Source organism: Ambystoma mexicanum, chromosome 10 (genome assembly GCF_040938575.1).
Source record: "Ambystoma mexicanum isolate Mex_15411 chromosome 10, UKY_AmexF1_1, whole genome shotgun sequence".
Taxonomy (NCBI): Eukaryota; Metazoa; Chordata; class Amphibia; order Caudata; family Ambystomatidae; genus Ambystoma; species Ambystoma mexicanum.
Genome location: NC_090932.1, coordinates 648,424,888 through 648,448,150, shown reverse-complemented (window position 1 = coordinate 648,448,150; position 23,263 = coordinate 648,424,888). Strand labels below are relative to the sequence as shown.

Here is a 23,263-nt window from a genome sequence, read left to right as displayed (position 1 = left end):
GTGAACATAATGTGACTCAAACCTGTTTTATGCATCTTCTTCAATATCCACTTTAGGATCTGGCCCACAATTTGTTCTATACCTTGTAACTCAGAAATTACAGCATAATATTCAAGCACAAGGAGAACATAGGTTCCGTTGTTGGATTCTCTGTGTTATATCTAGCAATCATTTTAATGGGAGCCCGTGCACCTCTTTTGATGTATTAAATTGTGATGTGATTCCTCTTCAGTGTTTCCTCTTCTGTAAAGGGATATAGGAACTGTAACATATGTCATGTCAAAAGGATAAAAGGAGACTTATAAACATAGCTATAATGTCACTTATTCATTTTCAGAGAGTTCCATTTTTGACCTCCCCATCATGTGTCCATCTATAAGGCCTGTGGACATACATTTCTCTGCTTTTCACAATTTGCAGGGCAAGATTAAGTTTCACTGTCCTGCTGATGTTGGCGGGAAGAAATGTGGGAAAGAATGGACGTACGTCGAGATTCGGAGTCATGCTGTGCTTACAGATGAAGAGCAGACTTTGTTTGAGAGAAAAATTGCTCCCATTGCAGCCAAGCAATACTGTGATTATAAAGAGGTGAGTTGTGTTCATTAATTTCGATCTGATGACACTCCATGTTCTTAAAGCTATAAGTTAAGACCATATCAATCCACATTTGTAGACGTGCATCACACTATTGAGCCGTTATAATTGCCACCAAACTGAACTCAAATACTTTGCCTACCACTAGGTTGGAGATATACCGATCATTTCAATAGGACCTGCAATCATCTTGAAAGTACATGCAAGGCTCATAGACTGTTCAATTGTATTAACTTCCATTACAATCCAAATCAAGCATCATGCTCTGAAGCAGGACAACTTGAAACAGAAATGAATGAAGTGCACTGACGTCCTGGTTATGAAACTACTGCAGTGCTATCTATCATGGTACATGGACTGAATACTGTAAAAAGAAGAGAAGAAAACATTGGAAATTGCCTGGATCGCAATTTCGTAGATTCATGTTAAGCTTGTGATACCATCTTCCATACCTTGTTACTTTGTCAGGGTTGTATAGGCTGCCATAGTAGAACGTGTGGTGTCCCTCCAAAGACATTGAGTCAGAAGACAAGGCTCGTAAAGATATATTAATCCCTATGCAATATAATGTATGGGTAGTACCTATCCTAGTAGAGTGAAACAATTTGAATTCAGAGCTCAAGGTAGGATCCAACATAGCTTGGTTGATTCTTGGCATTACTATAAAGACATGCATTTAAATTCAATAAGTTTAGATGTATGCTGGATCAGACATTAGCCTAATTTAACTTAACTATACACGCTGTAGCGTAGTCTTATATACATTTTTCGAAAGTGTGTCTGTCTGTTTGTCCGCTATAGAAATGAAGGGGCAGCTATTCTAAAGGGGTCTAGGGATCTAACAGGGCCAACCATCCACGAGGAATCTAATGTGTGGTTTAAAGTGGCGCCTCTGGTGGATAAAATCAAGACAAATGCTTATTTTGCTCAATTTACAGTTGCTTAACTGGCGCCCCGGTGGATGAAATCGGAATTAATGCTTAGTTTGCTTTACGAATGGCCATAGCTATTTTGCTTAACTAACAACCATAACAAAAGCTAACAATTTGCTTAAGAAACTACCATAATAAAAGCTAAGAATGCACCAAACATTAGTACAAATCATCTGGGATAATTAAATGAATACAATAAAATCCAGGAAATGTAGTCTTATCGACACTCAACAAGCACACATCCCCAGTGATAAACAGATCTATAATTTAATCATCATGCCAACCAAGGGATGATTTACTTTTGGGAATTTGTCTGATGCCCAGTGTAGAGTGGCAGCCTGGGCATCAGAGACAGTTTAACAGAGCCATCAAAGGCTTCAAGGAGAAGCAGGCGGACAGGCAGCACAGAGACATCAAGACTCACCAAACCTGTAATTCAATCATCATGCCACCCAAGAGGCGAACTCATTTTGGAAAGTGACCTGATACTCGGCGTAAAGAGGCAGCCAAGGCAGCATTGAGAGTTGAACAACGACATCAATGACTTTAAGCACAAGCAAGCAGACAGGCAGCAGTGAGACAGCAAGATACACCAGAATAGAGACAAGCTATCATCCGATGCTCGGCGTAAAGAGGTAGCCAGTGTAGCAGTAGAAAAGCATATTCAAAGTTTGGTTTACTTTGTAGCCCGGGCAACGCCGGGTATATCTGCAAGTATATACTATATATCAAAGCAGAGCCCCAATTTCTAGATACCAGTTAGGGCCAATAAATTATAATAAAGTTTGGATGAATATGTGTCATATCTGATTATCATGAAGATGCAGGGGTCTGACTGAAATGATCATCTAGCTTTGCTGTGACCTGTCACGATGGAGGAGGAACACAGCCCAGGATGCATGCATTCATTTGGAGTAATCTCAGGATTTTATGGGGCTGGAAACAGGGCGGGCTATAAAAATGGAAGGTATACAACAAACAAATGTGGCCGTCTTGGCAGTGTACAGCAAGTCATGATTACAAGAAAGGTAACCAAAATGACACAGGCAAACCTCTTACTCTCGCGTTCCTCCGGTCTCTTTAGGATTTTCAGGATTAAGGGGAGAGAAACTCATACTGGATTGTGGGGTATGTCCACTAAAACCCAAGAGGGAAAACCCTGATTACCACTGTCTGGATAGTGGAGTAAATCAATGTTGTGCAAGGGCCTCTTCTGGGAGTGTTAGGCAGAAATCCCACTTGTTACCATATGAGGTAACCCCCTGAACATTTGTGTTGTTTTCTGAGTTGCAACATGCTTTTCCTCCAGCCAGGCTTCATCTCAAGCCAGGCTAAAATATGGCTATGTGTTTTTGTCCTCTGTCTTGAGAGATCTTATGACTCCTAAGGAAGGACGTACCCGAAGTCTCCCTCCCAGAAACTCCATCTCTCAGTTAATCATGTGGCTATGCTGGTGGTGGCTTTTCCACCAGTGTAAAATGGCTCCACTGAGTGGACTCCTTTTTACCTGTCTGGGTCCTTTTCATCAGTATTCATCAAAATGAAGATTGTAGTTCCTCGAAGAACTGAGGGGCCACATGACAGTCCCTTGTCCCTCTTTGTGTATTTGAGCATTGGAATAAATATGGCCTTCTTTGGCCACAATGTGTCTGTGTGTCCCAGGATTAGGGACTGTAGTCAGTCTGAAACCAGTTCTGGCAGGCATCTGCCTGTCTCGGATAGTGCGGATTCATTTCTTGTGTGAGATGCCTTTGCAGAATCCATGGTTGTTCTTGGACGATGGTTTGTCATTGGCTGCTCAACCCTCTGTTTGAATAATGTTTGGTGTGTGATTGGGTGATTTGTTGTGGTCTTCATGCACTTGTTGCTCAAAGAAGGACAGAAGCTCTGCACCAGCACCATTTGATGTACAGAAGAATCAGACAGCAACATTCTGCCTATCCAAAAAAGGCCAAATGGAGCCGACAGCAGCGCTTCTTTCCCCAGATTTGATGGGGACAACTGGATCACAATGTTCTGCCCAAGGGCCTTGTCTCTCTGAAGCCCCTGACCATTCCAGAATTGCCAGACCCATAAGCGGGTGCCCCTTAGCTGGCAGATCCTGGAAGGCTCTCTGAGCAGAACTGATCCAAGACTCTTAACCACAGGACCCCAGGGAAGCTCTCTGGTACATTCTCGTTTCACCTAGGAAACTCTAGATGCCATGCTGCCATGAATCCTGCGACTAGCACCAGCAAACCCTCCTTCTCTGCCCAAATGCTGTGCTTGCTACTCTCCAGTGTTCATTCTTCAACTTTTCTTCAACATCCGTTTTTTTTGGGGTCCTGCCAATCCGACCTAACTCCTCACAAGTCTGATTCTGTGCCCGAGTACAACGTGGGACCCCTGCATCCCGGAAACCACCGCCAACAGCCTACTCATCTTCCTGGGAATCACCAAATCTAGAATAACTATCCATCACAAGGGTCTGGGGGTCTCATCTGCTTTAGTCTGCCGTCCCATGAGTCTATGGTGGTGACTGAACAATCCGTAAAAAAGCAACCACCCCTGTTAACTGCCTACTGCATCCTGCAGAACTGCTGACCCGGGACAAGGGTATTGCATTCATGACCCCCTGGCACTGCTGGTGAACAGTTTCTTTGTTTCTTTCTCCCTGGGCCTAGTCTTCTTTTTGACATACTCTTGAGGGTGTCCATCCAACGGAACTTCAGTAACTGCTCATTGGGGGCACCTTAGCACTGAGGTAACTCTCTCACATCAAAGATGCCCCCAACAGGCAATACTGGTCCTTCTTTGTGATATGGCAGGTTTGTTATGCTATTCTATGGTAAGCTACATTATGCTCTCTCATACATTTAGGCCTCAGATCCTCCATCTTGCCTTTGCCTGATGCCTCCTTCTGCACTCCGCTCCTCTGACATGACTAAACCCTGCCTGGTCCAGAGAACAAGGCAAAGGCACACGCCAGACCTTCTCTTCCGTTTGCTCACTACAAGTGTAGCATTAGCACCATATACAGTAGATAACAGTAGGGTTTCTTCGAATTCCACATACCCATATTACAATACAATGTACCCGCAAGGCTTCGTCACAAGGTAACAAGTGAGATGTGGACAAATGTTGCCAAATGTCTGCAAAGTCATTCCAGGTTTCACCCAACATTGTGAAAATGCTATAATAATAAGATTTCTGATGTTTGTTAATCTGCTTAGAATCACATGCTGTGCATAGGTCCGACATCCAGTGGTCACTGCGGAGTATTGCATTTTGTTTTTCGTAGTCGAAAAGGGGACGTCGACAAGGCGTGTCTGAAACACTATCCCTATAGTGACGTGCGTTGTACCCACAATCCCTCACGCGTCGAGGTCCCTCAGATTGTTTTTTTCCGCCCAGCTTCTGGTCGCCTTCACGCGGAGCTCCTCGAGAGACATTGCAACTCCTCGACCTTTGGTCGTTTTTTCTCTAATATTAATAATCCCTCCCTCGACGCAGTTGTAAGCTGTTCTCCGCCGAAAAGAATCTTCGACGGAGGGTCGAGCGGAAGGAATCCTTCGGCGCTGCCGAACACGTGGCCTGGCCTCGCAGGCCATATACAGTAGGGAGAGTGGGGTCGTGGGACATCTCTGGGTCTTTTCTGAGAATGCCTTTCCCTTTCCCCTTCCTTTCCCTTGGGGTGTTTATCGCGATTTATTGCCTCGGCTATGGAGAGGACACCGTTTAGGTTTTGCCCACTTTGTAAAGGCAAATTCACTTGGAAGGACAAGCACTCACGGTGTAACCGCTGCTTGCCCCTCGATCACAAGGAGGAAAGGTGCGCGGATTGTCGGCTTCTTAAGCCTAAAACTCTAAAAGACCGAAGGGTTAAAAGGTGGGCGGCCTACGCGATGTCGAAGGCCGAAGGTTCACCCGCCGCTGCTACCACCGACAGTGACGAGGAACGCGATAACACGACCTCCGCTACGGAAGTCGAAACCCCCTCTAAGGAGCGCTTACGCGCTTCGTCGTCTGTCCCCGGCCCCGACGGGCTCGGCTCACGCCCTGCTTATGGGGATGAACACCCCGGCGACACAGACGCACACAAAGATCCACATAAACACACAACCCACGGCTCTTCTTCGACGAAGTCGAAAAGACCTTCGGCGCCCAAGGAGACGCAGGTTCCACCGGCGGCCTCCTCGGACCGTTCGGGTTCGAAGCCCCTCTCGCAACCGCAGCCGCGACCTGCGACTGGGCTTTCGGCAAACAAGGGCGCTGCCACCAAACCATCGGCCGGTGCGCACCAACAGAAAGCGCAGACCGCCGTAGAGCGTTCGATACCCATAGCGTCGAAAACTCAAGCTTCCGCCGACAAACGAGTCGCCGACAAGCGAGTCGCAGATAGCTTAGCAAGGATCGCTGTAGCCGACGCCCAAAAGCGTACGCCGAAGATTACGTCGAGCGTTACGCATCAGTTAAAGGATACGCCGAAAAAGCCCGAAGGGAAGCAGGGACTACCCCCTTCAGTCAGGGAGTCTCCCGACTCACCTGAAGGTTTTTCGGAGGGCGACGGGACACTTTCCTCGACGCTTTGGGAGAGGTCGAGCCATTTCGAGTTAGATAACCCTATGTTTCCCCCGCCAGACCGCTCTGGGGTACCCCATGAAACAATGGAAAGACTCTACCTCTGTATGGAGAGGATGGAAAGGTTCATGACCGCCCAGGCCTCTCAAACTCACAAGAGGACCAGAGAAGGGCCTCAGGAGGACCCCAGGGCCAAAAATCCGAGGCTAGTCGATCCCCAGCAGGACACAGCCTCAGACTTCCAAGATGTATATGACCTCACTGGGGAGGAACAAGACTTCGAGGAGGAAGATGATTTCATGGACAATGAAGAACAGAACCAGGAGGAATGTCTGGAAGACAGAACAGACATTATAGAAGAAGGCTTCGGGGTTAACCCAGAAGAGGGACATTCACACCCCTGGCAATCACCATCAGTGTATTCCGACACTGATGTCCTAAACCTAACTCCTCCGGACAATTCTCCAGTTAGGAACACGTCTCCAATTGACGATCAGCCCACGTTCAATGCACTGTTGCGCAGAGCAGCAGCGCATTTCGAACTCGACACCGGGGAACTCTCTCCAGAATTGGACTTTGTAGAAAGAGTGATTAAAGAAAAACCCCCGGTCAGCCAGACCATTCCACTCCTCGCTTCAGTGAAGAGAAGGATCATACCTTCGCTGTCCACTCCCGCAATGATCAGAGGGGTCAATCCACGGATTGAAAAACTTTTCACTCCTTCACCCTCAGACCCCCTCTACATTAGGGGACATTCCATTCCGGATTCCCTAGTGGTATCTAATACTAGAAAGAGGGCAGGGGTACCACTTTCCACCAGTGAGGCACCCCCTGACAAGGAGGGCAAGAGGCTATATGCCCTTGCAAAAAGAGTTACTTCCTCGGCTGCCTTCTCAGCAAGAATTGCCAACAACAATTCATTGCTTGCAAGCTACGCAGACGCGCAGTGGGCCAAACTGCGAAAAGACGCCGAGGAAGCACCGGAGCCTTTACGTACGCGCCTACTGTCAACTATTGGCGAAGGAACCCAAGTGAACCAGAGCATTGTTAAAAACTCTCTGGACGCGGCAGAAACAGCAGGACGTTCCTTGGTACAAGGAATACTCCTAAAGCGCCATGTATGGCTGCGCAACTCAGGCTTTAAACCAGAGACACAGGCGTCTTTGATAAATAAACCTGTCGAGGACGCTAACCTCTTCGGAAAAGCGGTAGATGAAGCCCTAGAGATGGCTAAAAAAGAGTTCGACACTATCAAGACTCTTGACCAAATCTCTAAGCCCACTACCAGGCGCGGCTATGGCAACAAACGCTTTTTTCGTGGCCAACGCCAACACCAACAACAAAATCAACATCAGCAATACCCTGCCACCAATTACCAAACCAATAGTGGGCAGTACAGCCAAAGAGGCCAACGCCGGGGCAAAGGGAGGGGTCGGGGATCCACCCCCAGAGGCTCCCAAGCCCCCAACAACTCCAAGTGACGCGAAGATTCGCGTCCCCTCCCATGCAACACCGGTCGGGGGCCGGATAACATCCTTTCTTCCTGCATGGGAGGAGATAACGTCAGACCGTTGGGTACTGTCCACCGTAGCCCACGGATACTGTATCGAATTCAACAGTTCCCCATCCTACAGACCCCCGAGGGGACGTCGCATGACACCGGAACATCTTGCCATCCTTCTCCAAGAAGTACAACTACTGCTGGAAAAAGGAGCCATAGAGGTCGTGCCTCTATCTCAGGTAACGGAAGGTATTTATTCAGTGTACTTCCTTGTACCCAAAAAGGATCTAACCATGCGCCCTGTATTAGATCTGCGCCCAGCGAACAAGTTTATCAAACCCCAAAAGTTTCGTATGGTAACCTTACAGGAAGTAATCCCACTGCTTTCTCAGGGAGATTACATGACAACATTGGACATGAAAGATGCATACTTTCATATTTTAATGTTGCCAGCGCACAGAAAATACCTCAGGTTCATGATAGAGGGCAAACACTACCAGTTCAAAGTGCTACCCTTCGGCATAGCATCAGCACCAAGGGTATTCACGAAGGTGCTGGCAGTGGCAGCGGCCCACCTGCGCAGGTTGTCCATCCCAGTCTACCCTTACCTCGACGACTGGCTCATAACAGGGGATTCTTACGAAACATGCTTCTCCAATACCCAAAAGACAGTAGACCTTTTGTTCCAGTTGGGCTTCTCCATCAACGAAAAGAAGTCCAATTTAGACCCCAGTCAAATCAAGCAATTCCTAGGGGCTCTAATTCAAACAAAGGACGGCCTCGTCTTCCCCTCCAAAGAGAGGGTCCAAAACATGCTGTTTCAAATCCCTCAATATGTAACCGGTCGAGAGGTGACGGTACGCAAGGCAATGCGCTTGCTAGGAATGATGGCGTCGTGTATTTATTTGGTACCTCACGCGCGCCTGCGCATGCGCCCAATGCAAGAGTGGCTCAACAGCCAGTGGTGTCAGGCCAGCGGACTATGGGAGGATCTAGTTGTGGTCTCGCAGGCCTTAGTTCTCTCGCTACGGTGGTGGACAAAGGAAAACATGGAAAAAGGGAAACCCTTTGCCACACCCGCGGCGGAAGCCACTCTAACCACAGACGCATCCCTCACAGGATGGGGGGCGCACCTATCCCATCAGACTGCTCACGGAGTGTGGACTCCGAACGTAGCATCCAAACACATAAATCTACTGGAGCTACTAGCTGTGTTCAAGGCGCTAAGAGCCTTCCAGGAACACCTACAAGGCAAAACAGTAATGGTCCTTACAGACAGCACCACAGCCATGTACTACATCAACAAGCAAGGGGGCACCCACTCTCCAGGCCTGTCCAAGCTGGCCCAGAATATATGGAAGTGGGCTCTCAAACAGGACATGTTCCTACTATCACTACATGTACCCGGGGAACTCAATCTGATAGCAGACAGTCTCAGCAGAGATTTCCCCCTGCCCAAAGAGTACGAATGGCGCCTGCACGAAGACATCGTCTTCGACGTCTTCACACAATGGGGATTCCCAGATATAGACCTGTTCGCAACCCTGGAAAACTCACAATGCCTAAGTTACGCCTCCAGGTACCCCCAGAACCAATCCAAGGGGAACGGTCTGTCGATGCAATGGTCAGGGAAATTTGTTTACGCTTTTCCCCCGACTCCCCTTCTCAACAAAGTGGTGCACAAGATGCACCAGGAACAAGTGACCATGATACTAGTGGCCCCAATGTGGGCACGACAACCATGGTTCGCTCACTTGATGGAGATGTCTCTATCCCCCCCAGTAAAACTCCCCTGCCCGTACAACATGCTGTCTCAGGACAAAGGCAGGACTCTGCATCCATGCCCCCAGAACATGAACTTAGCAGCTTGGCTCCTGAGATCATAGAGTTCGGACATCTACAACTCCCGCAAAGATGCATGGACATCCTCAGGGAAGCCCGAAAGCCGAACACTCGCCACTGCTATTCTAGCAAGTGGAAAAGATTTGTCATCTGGTGCAGGAGTAAAAGCATCAACCCTATTGACTGCTCTCCCACACATGTGGTCCTATACCTGACCCACCTATTGGATTCAGGTCTAGTGTTTAACTCCATTAAAGTCCACCTAGCTGCACTTTCTGCATACACCACTTCCCAACTCAAAGTGTCGTGGTGGAGGATCCCTGTTATAAAGGCCTTCATGGAGGGAGTAAAGAGAATACACCCCCCGATAGCTGACCCAGCTCCCGGATGGGACCTTAATGTGGTACTTACCAGACTCATGGGCTCTCCATTCGAACCCATGCACAAAGCATCTCTTAAACACCTCACGCTTAAGACTGCTTTTTTAATAGCTATCACCTCCATCAGGAGAGTAAGTGAACTTCAGGCTCTTTCTATTCTAGACCCCTTCGTTACAGTTCACAAAGATAAAGTGGTTCTACGCACTCACCCTAGGTTTGCTCCGAAATTTATTTCTAAATTCCACGTAAACCAATCTATAGAACTACCAACGTTCTTTCAAAATCCTTCCAATTTGGGAGAAAGGACTCTGCACACACTAGATGTACGCAGAGCGGTCATGTTCTACATGGAAAGAACCAGACCACTGAGAAAGACTAATCAGTTCTTCGTCTCGGTGGCAGCAGGAAGAGAAGGAGATGCAGTTTCAAAATCCACTATTTCTAGATGGATTGTTCAATGCATCACTCTCTGCTATACTCTTGCTAAGAGAGAACTGCCCTTTAGGCCAAGAGCACACTCTACTCGAGGCACGGGGGCATCCATAGCATTCATTGCAAATGTTCCCCTTGAGTCCATCTGCAAAGCGGCTACCTGGAGTTCTGTGCACACCTTTACAAAACACTACTGTCTAGATACACACTCTAGATCTGACTCCCAGGTGGGACAGGCAGTATTACGACACCTTTTCTCTACTGTTCCTTCTCATAACCCACCGCCAACTCCGGGTACTGCTCGCTAGTCTATGCACAGCATGTGATTCTAAGCAGATTAACAAACATCAGAAGAGAATGCATTACTTACCGTAAAAGCATTTCTGATGATTGTATCTGCTTAGATTCACATGCGCCCGCCCTTCCTCCCCGCTCGGATGGAAGGAACATAGACTTCCTTTATATATCTCTCTCTCTCTTTTCTGTACTCACTCACGTCTAGAAGGCTCCCTCAGGGCAGAAAAATACAAACAGAGGGACCTCAACGCGTGAGGGATTGTGGGTACAACGCACGTCACTATAGGGATAGTGTTTCAGACACGCCTTGTCGACGTCCCCTTTTCGACTACGAAAAACAAAATGCAATACTCCGCAGTGACCACTGGATGTCGGACCTATGCACAGCATGTGAATCTAAGCAGATACAATCATCAGAAATGCTTTTACGGTAAGTAATGCATTCTCATACCTGAGGAACGTTGCCACAGGGCCTTAAGAAAAATCTCCCTATCAAAGAATATAAGGTTTGTGTTCAATGGTCAGGTCTCCAGTCTAACAACAAGATCCCAGGATTGATGCCCTCTGGCAGCTTCATTCAGTTCACTTGCAGATTCAGGATATTTATAGTGGCCCAACACTCTGTCTTAGCCGTATCTTAATACTTGCACTCCTGCAGCTGTAGTTTCAACACATGTGTAGCCTTGGCAAGACTGTGTCCACCTCCATGCCCTGTGGTCCTCTTTCCTAACACACTCCAATGGGGGTAAGAACTTGCACCATTTCTCCGTTGGCCCAGGGTCTCCTTCAACAGATTCTGGCAGAACCACCACTGATTCTACCTCTTCCACCCTCCCAAGCCGCAGTGCATTTCAGACTGTTGTTTCTATTACCCACCATTGCAGGCCGACCTCTGGGTCAGGAGCCTGCCACAGACAGTTGGTTCTCCTTTGGCATTGTGAGCCCACCACAGACTCTGGGTTATCCTTTAGTAATGTGTGCCCATCACAGCCTCTTGGTTCTCTTATCTCTCAGTTTCATGGTACTCCTATAGGTACAGGTATGTAGCCACCAGCAGACTGCTAACTCCCCTCTTAATTCTGATGGTGCTGCATTGCCAAATGGTCTTCGCTATAGCCCCAAGAAGGCTGTCTATAAGATAGCATCTCAGCTACAATGCTCTGTAAACTTCTCATCCCATCTCTTCCTCTCTTTTCTTCCAAAGTTCTGCTCTGCAAATGACCCAGTGATTCGAATACTGTCTACACTACCTCACTGATGGCTTCCTTATTACCTCTTTTATACTGCTCAACTGGCTTAAGTGTCTCAAAGCGTGTGATTGGCTAGTCACTTATCTCATTATCTCTGTGCTATCAGATTGTGCCTTCCTTCATAGTTTCACCTATTTCTCAGGCGTCTCTGTGCCCTCATTCAGGTGTCTCTCCACCCCCGTTCAGGTGTCTCTTCGCTCCTGTTTATCATTTCCATGTGTTCTGCAGCCCTGGGGCCTTTGTGCTTATTCCGAGATTGATTGTTCTATGCTTTGTAAGCCAGAGGTTTAGTATGGCTGGATATTATTTTTGAATAAAACATATTCAGTATGGTGACTGGGAGGCTATGCAGATCTCTTCCCTGTCCTGTCGCTGGTCTCTTTCACTTCTTTCACTCCCTTGTCCATGTGCACACAGCCTGCTCTCTATCAGTGCTTGAGAGCCAGTGCTTTTTTATTGCATTGTTAGTGATCGTTCCCCGGCGCATGGAACAACCGCTGAGGCATCTCCTCACTCTGTGAGCAGACTCACAGTGTGACAAAATGGTTGTGCATGAGTACAGGGATGAGTAGCCCCACATTAGTACTAAACCAGTAATTCTCCCATTCCTTAAGGTGAAAATGGCACAGCCTGAAAGGTATACCTCCTTCGCCGCCACTTTTGGTAGCTTAGGTTGAGACAGGGTATATCTTCAGGAGGGTTATGCGCTGTAACAGTAGCAACCAAAACAACGTTAGTACAATCATTCCAAAATAAAAAATGTCCAATAAAGGGTTCTATAAAAATAGGGCCTTTAAAAACACAGCGTATGCAAACAAACTAATTAAAAACCCTAACAACCCCCTTCCTTCTATAAAATAAACAAAGAGAATGTGAATGGGAACTTCATGTTGATAAGCAGGGCTGTTCAATGATATGTCTTTGCAAGCTATTGTATTGAATCCGATGGACTCATCACCAATTCCCGGGCGTTGACCTCCTCCCATGTGGCCAGGTGACGAAAGTCACTACCTGATCCAGACCCTCGGGTCTATAGTATGAGGAAGGATCACAGGGAAGGGGACAACTACCGGGGAAAATGGATGATTCCATTAGATGAGATGCAGTATTCTACCTTTTTTCCTAACATAGACCCTATAAAATCTAAGTTCTTAAGGCTTGTTGTCACGCAACAAATTCCCCTTGTCATGGAAAACCCCTTCCCTTAAGTCACTCTAACCAAAACTCCATGTATACCTCCAACATTCACAACACACAGAAAACATCTTCTGTTTCTGACATTTCTGCATGTGAAGTTTTCGAACATCATGTTGTAAATCCCATTATATATATGGACTTCAGCTCCCATAGAGCCTCACGTACTGAGACAAAGAAGGGGAGGAAAGAGTTATTGTAGATTAAGCAACGTCCAAAGACCAACGTGCATACTAGTTGTTCTAGTCACATTAAGTTGCCCTGGACATTTAAAAATGACAACCGAGGCAGTTCTAGGTCAAATTCCAGCATTTTAAATCCCCAACACAAAAAAGACAGATTTTCTTTGGCCGTTTTTGTGCAGGCTTCAAAATGTGGTATTACTACATAGAACCCCCCTCCTTCGTCACACCCACGCTCTCCCGCTCATTCTCTCGTTAATCGGGGGGTTAAACCTCCCCGGACCTGCCCTTTCCCCACCCACCTTCGCCTTCCCACATCTAAACACACATTCCCCCCACACATTCTCATACAAACACATACACACACGAACACATACACTTTTAAACTTACCTGTCACTCCTACGTCCAGTCTGCCGGGTCACACAGGGCCTGTCGGGCCCTGCGCGCACTGGTGTGCGGCAGGAGCCTGACAGTCCGATTTAGAAAGACTGCTCCGTGCGGTTACAGAACAATCTTTCTAAATCGTAACTTTTTTCCATTCAGAAAAAATAAATAGTTATTTTTACCTAAGACCACCGAGACATTCACAGAGAGAGTATGGGAGGGAACCGCAGAGGAGAAGATGGACACTCATATGCGGCAGCTCGCAACGCGAGCTACAGACACCAGCTTGGCGGAAGAGAAGGAGAAGTGCCATCTGCTTACCCGAAGGACTGCAGGAACACCGAGAAGCACAGTGGAGCTCCTGGAGGTAAGGTTGAGTCAGGAAGAAGCGTTTTCGGTCCTGAATGCAAAAAGAAGCCGACGAGGAGACGCGGAGCCGCAGGGAATGCTGAAGAGACGCCTACATCCTCTGGGAAGTTAGGGCGGAAGCTTCACCGCAGCGTCACGCTGTGAGTTGGGGACGCTACAAACCACCGGTGAGCCAGCCCAGATCATTGGGGACCCTGGGGCGTACCAGAAAACCAGAAAACAAGTGAATGAAGTATGTGAGATTGACATTTTGGACAATATTCAGAAATGATTCAAACACAGGCAAAACCTAATGTTAGATCAAGGTTTAAAAGCAAGAATATTTAAATACCAACAAGAATAAGTACAGCAACGCAATCTGAAAATTGATATATGCAGGAGTTATCAATGTGGGGGAGAGATGAAGCAAATGTTACCCTAAGCAAATACAATCTACTAGGGTCAAGACAATCTGGATTTAGGCCTAGACATGGAACCGAAACGGCTCTCCTTGATCTTAAAAACCAGCTAGACGAGCGTAAAGACAGAGGAGATGTGTCTATTCTCCTACTCCTAGACCTATCAGCTGCTTTCGACCTGGTAGATCACAAGGTACTGTGCAATCACCTCAAATCGGCAGCCAACTTCTCCACAAAAGCCACGGCATGGATAAATTCATTCCTGGACCAGAGAACTATAAGAGTCTTCTCTCCTTCATCAGCAGCGGATCCAGTCCCCATCACCTGTGGAGTCCCTCAAGGGTCATGTGTTTCCCCCATGCTATACAATATTTTTACAAAGCCTCTCTTTGATATATTGGACAAGCTAGGGTTCTCATATACCAATTACGCCAATGATACCCAGATCCTTATCCCAATCCAAGGTGACTATGAAAAAGACACCAGACTCATAAACAAAATTTACCAAATCATCCAAACTTGGATGGCCACTCATGGCCTATGTCCTAAGGACGATAAGACCGAGCTCTTAATCATTGGTTCTACCAATAAACTGAACAAACTATCCCAGCTTTACAATTCCATCACGATCGACGACATCAAAATAAAGGTAGCTAAGGAAGTTAAAACCTTAGGCTTCTACCTAGACTCAGCTCTCACCCTCGACAAGCAAGTAAATGCCACAGCCTCAGCAACCAGCTACACCTGCAAACTCATCCATGCTTGCAAACCATACCTTTCCATAGATAGTTGCACCACCATTGCGCGAGCCCTCATCCTCTCCAAATTAGACTACTGCAATGCACTGTACCTAGGTACCAGTAAACATAACACTAACAAACTCCAAACCCTGCATAACAATGCCCTTAGAACAGCCCTAGGCATACCCAAAGGACAACACATATCTACCTACAGAAGAGCCGTCAACTGGCTGGCCATCAATGACCGTATCAAACTCAAAACTCTGAACATTACACATAACTGTCTGAACAACAAAGCTCCTGCTTACCTGTCAGAAAAATTCACAAAGCACACTTCTGAACGCCCCATCAGAAAGGCCCTCTCAAATAGCATCAAAGTCCCTAACTTTAAACTGAAAAGAACTGGTGGGTGTAGCTTCCCGGTTCGAGCAGCGCAGCTCTGGAACTCCATCCCAGATGCACTTAGAGCCACCCCCTCCTTCCATGTGTTCAAAGCCAACTCTAAACTCTGGCTTAAAGATAACGACCGCTAAATGCCCCAACTATACCAAATACTCTGTATATTCATTGCAAACACTGTAACTGTAACTTATCTATACTGTAAATCATCCGACAGTGCTACACAAAAGATTCTGATAAATGTAACATATCTGTCATGATCTCTGCTTCCAAAAGATCAGGACTTGCCCGACTCCCTTGGAAGCAGACCCATAACCCCGGTTCCGAGTGCCAGCCAGTCCCAATTGGGACCTTTTGGACCCTGTCCTGGCGCCAGTGGCACCAGGCTCATAAAGATGCCCAGTCCCAGCGCTGGAAGCGCCGGGCTCATAATGCTTGGGTGGACTTACCTGCAGCAGACCATGCTGCTTACTTACCTGCCAGTTGAGCCTCTGATCCTCTTCTGTTTGGGACTACTTTTCCTGTTGGGTGGGGCAGGAGCCACTCCCTAGGTTCAGAACACTGGAACTCTTCTGGAAAGCAGGAACTCTTTTCTTACCTAGGCGTGGCTTTGGAAGGAGACACCTAAGCACTACAGGAGGCTATTTAAACCACACCCGATGGATGAATCTTGCTTTGCGTTATTCTGCATTCTCTGCAGCAGAACGCTCATCGTGTCTTCTGCTTCTGATCCTGGGCCTAAGGGAACAAAGGCTTACCATCCTGGAATCCAGTCTTCAGCAGCACCTGTAAAGACAAAGAAAGAACAGGTTAGCACTACGGTCTTCAGTGGCAGCGCATCTCTTACCTGGTCCATCGGCTGTCACCAACGCCTCGCGCTGCATTCCGGCATCTGAAAGACAAAGGGTTACCTACTCTTCGCATGCTCCGGAGGTCTTCGCACTGCATTCCGGCATCTGAAAGACAAAAGCTTACCAGCTCTTCGCACGCTCCGGAGGCCTTCGGCGCTACATCCCGCATCTGAAAGACAAAAGAAGGTGCGTTTAAAGACATTGGGCAACTTTATTACTCACGTGCCATTACTCCTTCCCACGCCGAATCCAGTGGGTATTCCAGCACCCTTCAGCTTCTCTAAAGCTCCGAACTTGTACCTGCAAGATAAAAGGGACAGTTAGTGCGCATCGTGAAGCAGGCTACAAGCGCTTACTTACGTGCTTCCAGGCGCTTCTATTCCTCACGCGGGTTCGATCCTCAACTCTCATCAGCCCGCCATCCGCCATCGCCGGAACCCTGCAAAACAAGAGATATCATTACAAAAGACTTTTAAGACATTTGAAGTGCCCAGAACTTACCGTTCGTGCAGTTAACGACGGACAGCAGTCCTCTGAGGTCAAGAGGCCTGCACCCTTATCCAGTGAAGAAACTGGTTACGGCACCCTGCCCCGAGGCAGATGGAGAGCTCGGCGTTCACTTACCTAAGGTGAGGGCGTTAACCTTTGGGGTTCTACAGGAGAAGAGAAAGGGAAGAGGAGAGAGGCACCCAATAACCCCAGTTCATTAATCCCATATTTTCTATCTGCAGACATCTTACTCTTCGAGTCAGACATACAGTGCACAGAGGTCCAGCCCAAAGAGCCAACCGTGTGTTACACATCACCTTTGAAGATACGGCATTCACCCAGTCAAGACCGGCGCCTCTGCGGGAATCAGGTGAGCGTTACAGAACGCAAAGCCCTACCGCAAAACTCCCACCCAGGCGCTATGGAAACCTCGGATACCGACCAGCTAGCCCAGTTACTTGGGGAACTAAGAGCAGAAGTGCATGCAGCCCGTCAGGAAACGAATGCTCTAAGAAGGGAACTGATTATTTCCAAGGAGCGAACAGACGATCTCGCTAGACAATTGCTACAGTCACAAGCCGAACAAACTCCATTACCCGCATCAGGGGCAAATCTTCCTTCAACATCCTCTACGAACCCAGTGCAGATCCACCTACCTGGGAATGTACCTCTGGCTCCGCCCGAACGATTTTCTGGTGACCCAAAGAGGTTTGCAGTATTTATTAATCAGTGCCGGTTGCACTTCTTATGCCGACCAGCAGCCTTTCCAACTGATCAAGCTAAGGTAGCTTTCGTGCTTTCGTACCTTAGTGGCAATGCGACAGACTGGTCGATCCCTCTAGTTCATCAAGATGATCCGGTTCTCCATGATTTTCAAGCTTTTCAGCTCAGTATGGAAAAACTGTTTGCAAGACATTCACAGGGGCAGGCCTTGGACAATGAGCTCCTTTCATTGCGACAGGGTAATCAAGACCTTTTGGCTTATATTGCGTCTTTCAACAGACTGATAGTGGAAACTCGATGGCCTGAGGACAAAAGGATTACGCTGTTTTATAGAGGTCTACGTGGAGAGCTCAAAGATGTTTTAGCCCAAGTAGTGAATCCCCCGCAAGACTGTTCGGACTATATTGACTTAGTCGTTCAAATTGACCACAGACTGCAGAACAGGAAGGCCGATCGTTCCATGTTTGATGCTCGAGTATTTTCCAAACCACCAACTCCTACCAAAGGAGTAGACTCCGGGGAACCCATGCAAATAGGGGGCCTGAAAGGACCACTAACACAAAAGGAGCGGGAAAGGAGAAAACAGCTGCAATTATGCCTCTATTGCGGAAACTCGGGGCACTTTCTTCGAGACTGTCCGGTGAAACCAGCCAAGAAGGCAGTAGGAGCTGCAGTTACCAGGGTCACAAACTCTGAGCAGGGAAACGACCTTGCCCGACAAGAATAGAGGTCCTCTTGCCGAGCGTTAAAACCAGTTCCGTGACCTCGCATTTCGTGATACCTATGGTCCTCATTAGCCCTGAACATCCGGATCGATTACATGCGATTGAAGCTTACGTCGACAGCGGTGCCATCGGCAATTATGTGGATCATGAAATGGTTTTGAGGATGAATCTGACTCTTTGTCCAAAGGCTGTAAAGGACGTCATTACTACGGTGGATGGTACGGAGATAGCCTCCGGACCAGTAACGCATACCACCCAAGAAGTGACGCTAGTAAGTCAAGATGGACACCATGAGAAGATCGTGTTCGATGTGATCAAGGCCCCTCAGTTCCAGATTATTCTAGGAATTCCTTGGTTAGAGAAGCACAATCCTCAGATCGATTGGCGAGCAAGAACGGTTCAGTTTCCAGAATGTGTCTCTACTTGTCACCCTCGACCTGGTGTTGCACTGGCAGCAATTTCCTCGGAGGCTCCCCAGTTACCTCCTGAATACCTAGAATTCCAAGATGTTTTCCGGAAGGATCAGGCTAACTCTCTACCTCCTCATAGGTCTTATGACTGCCAGATAGACCTGATACCTGGATCTACTCCTCCTTGTAGTAGAATTTATGCCCTCACCGAGCCTGAGAATCTTCACCTCCGACAATACCTGGATCAATACCTAGCGAATGGGTTTATTCGTCCTTCCAAGTCCCCTGCTTCCTCAGCTTTGTTCTTCGTTCCAAAAAAAGAAGGGGACCTTAGAACTTGTATAGATTATCGCACCCTGAACCAGATCACCGTTAAGAATAGATATCCGTTACCTTTGATCCCTGAACTCCTGGACCAAGTCAGAAAAGCATGCATATATACAAAGCTGGATCTTAGAGGAGCCTACCACTTGGTACGAGTAAAAGAGGGCGATGAATGGAAGACGGCCTTCCGCACCAAGTATGGGCTATTTGAATATCAGGTCATGCCCTTCGGACTTTGCAATGCCCCGGCCGCCTTTCAATATTTTATGAACGATGTCCTCAGAGAGCTCATAGATGTGTGTGTTGTTGTTTACATTGACGACATCCTCGTTTATTCTTCATCGGAAACTGAACATCGGAAACACGTGAAAATGGTCCTCGAGAGATTGCGTCAACACAAACTTTTCGCTTAGTTGGAAAAATGTGTTTTCAACGTGACTGAAGTTGAATTCTTGGGATTCATATTATCACCTAGCGGAGTGCGTATGGATTCAAAGAAGGTCGATGCAATTCTCAAATGGCCATCGCCATCCACCGTAAAAGGTGTTCAAAGCATGTTAGGCTTCGCTAACTTTTACCGCAGGTTTATCCCCGAATTCTCTCGAATAGTCCAGCCCATCACCGCCTTGTTAAAGAAAAACAAACGTTTTGAATGGTCTACCGAGGCGGAACAAGCTTTCCAGAATTTGAAGACTAGATTTATCTCTGCACCGATCTTAAAACATCCTCGCCCAGAACTCCCCTACATCGTTGAAACTGATGCTTCGAGCCTTGCCATGGGGGCAGTTCTATCACAAAAGGACCCAGTAACCAATCAGTTGCATCCCGTGGCATTTTGGTCCCGCAAATGCTCGCCTCCTGAAATCAATTACACTATTACTGATAAGGAACTTCTAGCTATCAAGTCCGCCTTTAAGGCTTGGCGGCATTATCTTCTGGGGGCCCGACACACTGTTACTGTGATTACAGATCACCGAAACCTGCAATATTTGAAAACCGCAAAAGCTCAATCCTCTAGGCAACTCCGTTGGGCACTATTCTTTGCCGAGTTTGACTTCATAATTACCTATCGACCTGGTACAAAAAACGGTAAAGCTGATGCCCTTTCTCGGATGGGAGTGGAAGAACATTTGATCAATCCTAAACCTGTACCTATCATTCCCGAACAAAGAATTCTAGGTGTAATCGCCACACAATCCATAGAGGAAGTTAAGGATAAAGCCAGGCTACTGGTAACTCCAGCAGACATACAGAATTGGCATCTGCAGGGAAAGGACTTTACGGTGAAGGACAACCTATTATATTTCCAAGAACGGTTATACCTGCCCAGCACAGATTTACAGAAAAAGGTAATCTCTTGTTATCACGATTCTTCAATGGAAGGACATCCCGGTATGACCAAGACCTCGGAAAAGATCAAGCGCTACTTCTGGTGGCCGTCTTGGAAAAAAGATATCAGAGACTTTATAATGTCCTGTGGAGTATGCGCCCAAAACAAGAGTCAAAAGGAAAAACCAGCCGGCCTCTTACGCCCTATTGACATCCCGCCTCGCCCTTGGCATACGCTTTCTATGGACTTCATCACCGATCTACCTCCATGCTCCGGATACAATACGATCCTACTAATCGTGGACCTATTCTCCAAGATGGCGCATTTCATTCCACTCAAAGGCTTACCAACAGCAGCAACTCTGGCCCGAGAATTTCTCGAAAACATCGTCCGACTGCACGGTTTTCCTTCAGTTCTAATTTCGGATCGAGGTAGTCAATTTATTTCTCATTTTTGGCGAAGTTGCTGTCGGTCGGCTCAAATTGATGTGAGACTTTCGACCAGCCACCACCCTCAAACCGACGGACAAACCGAGAGGACCAATCAAACTCTGGAACAGTATTTGCGCTGCATGCTACAACAAACTGAAAAAACTTGGAAAGATATCCTTTGGATAGCCGAATATGCCTACAATAACTCTGTCCACTCGGGAACTGGGAAGACCCCGTTTTTTCTTTTATACGGTAGTCACCCTCGAACCTCGGAGTTGGATCCACTCCAAGATCTTGGAACACCAGCAGTAGACCACCTGCATTCTACAATCACCCAAGCCTTTAAGGAAGCCGTTTCTCACCTTCAAAGGGCTAAAGAACAATACAAGAAAGGAGCAGACCAACATCGGAAGGAAGCCCCCCAATATCAAGTAGGAGATCAAGTCTGGTTATCCACCAAATATCTACCTCTAAAAGGACCACGCACATTTAACCCAAGATACCTTGGTCCCTATTCCATCACTACCATAGTAAATCCAGTAGCGGTCAAGTTGGACTTGCCCCCTCACATGAAGATACATCCGGTCTTCCACGTCTCTCTATTAAAACCCGTGCAACCTCAAACCCGACTAACTACATCTCCAAAACCTATTCTAGTTGATGGAGAACTCGAGTTTGAAGTCAAAAGCATCCTGGATTCCAAGATCTCCAAATGTAAACTATTTTACCTGATTGACTGGAAAGGCTACGGTCCCCAAGAAAGATCCTGGGAACCTGCAGAATATGTCCACGCGCCTCGTCTAATCAAAAGATTTCATCGAACATTTCCTAACAAGCCCAAACCCCCGGAGAAGCCCGGTTTGGGAGGGGCCTTGAGGGGGGGTGCTGTCATGATCTCTGCTTCCAAAAGATCAGGACTTGCCCGACTCCCTTGGAAGCAGACCCATAACCCCGGTTCCGAGTGCCAGCCAGTCCCAATTGGGACCTTTTGGACCCTGTCCTGGCGCCAGTGGCACCAGGCTCATAAAGATGCCCAGTCCCAGCGCTGGAAGCGCCGGGCTCATAATGCTTGGGTGGACTTACCTGCAGCAGACCATGCTGCTTACTTACCTGCCAGTTGAACCCCTGATCCTCTTCTGTTTGGGACTACTTTTCCTGTTGGGTGGGGCAGGAGCCACTCCCTAGGTTCAGAACACTGGAACTCTTCTGGAAAGCAGGAACTCTTTCCTTACCTAGGCGTGGCTGTGGAAGGAGACACCTAAGCACTACAGGAGGCTATCTAAACCACACCCGATGGATGAATCTTGCTTTGCGTTATTCTGCATTCTCTGCAGCAGAACGCTCATCGTGTCTTCTGCTTCTGATCCTGGGCCTAAGGGAACAAAGGCTTACCATCCTGGAATCCAGTCTTCAGCAGCACCTGTAAAGACAAAGAAAGAACAGGTTAGCACTACGGTCTTCAGTGGCAGCGCATCTCTTACCTGGTCCATCGGCTGTCACCAACGCCTCGCGCTGCATTCCGGCATCTGAAAGACAAAGGCTTACCTACTCTTCGCATGCTCCGGAGGTCTTCGCACTGCATTCCGGCATCTGAAAGACAAAAGCTTACCAGCTCTTCGCACGCTCCGGAGGCCTTCGGCGCTGCATCCCGCATCTGAAAGACAAAAGAAGGTGCGTTTAAAGACATTGGGCAACTTTATTACTCACGTGCCATTACTCCTTCCCACGCCGAATCCAGTGGGTATTCCAGCACCCTTCAGCTTCTCTAAAGCTCCGAACTTGTACCTGCAAGATAAAAGGGACAGTTAGTGCGCATCGTGAAGCAGGCTACAAGCGCTTACTTACGTGCTTCCAGGCGCTTCTATTCCTCACGCGGGTTCGATCCTCAACTCTCATCAGCCCGCCATCCGCCATCGCCGGAACCCTGCAAAACAAGAGATATCATTACAAAAGACTTTTAAGACATTTGAAGTGCCCAGAACTTACCGTTCGTGCAGTTAACGACGGACAGCAGTCCTCTGAGGTCAAGAGGCCTGCACCCTTATCCAGTGAAGAAACTGGTTACGGCACCCTGCCCCGAGGCAGATGGAGAGCTCGGCGTTCACTTACCTAAGGTGAGGGCGTTAACCTTTGGGGTTCTACAGGAGAAGAGAAAGGGAAGAGGAGAGAGGCACACAATAACCCCAGTTCATTAATCCCATATTTTCTATCTGCAGACATCTTACTCTTCGAGTCAGACATACAGTGCACAGAGGTCCAGCCCAAAGAGCCAACCGTGTGTTACACATCACCTTTGAAGATACGGCATTCACCCAGTCAAGACCGGCGCCTCTGCAGGAATCAGGTGAGCGTTACAATATCTCTCTTGTAAGTAAAAATGCCTTGTAAGCAATGCTCGATATATGAGCCTGTAATATATGATCCTGTAACCTAAGAAATGTATTCTAAATGTAATATATGATCCTGTAACCTAAGAAATGTAACGTATTCATGTACCTGTAACCCAAGATTTATTTCTCTGCAAG

At 47.5% G+C, this 23,263-nt stretch overlaps 1 protein-coding gene across 3 annotated transcripts in view; it reads left to right on the top strand.

The window, feature by feature from the left end:
* Positions 1-23,263, top strand: part of LOC138491618 (E3 ubiquitin-protein ligase DDB_G0292642-like) — a 536,293-nt gene that overhangs the window by 490,405 nt on the left and 22,625 nt on the right. For all 3 annotated transcript variants that reach the window (XM_069618244.1, XM_069618245.1, XM_069618243.1), the window contains one exon: positions 421-588. In XM_069618244.1, coding sequence (XP_069474345.1) covers positions 421-588 — 168 coding nt within the window. The remainder of the gene's footprint in view (positions 1-420; positions 589-23,263) is intronic.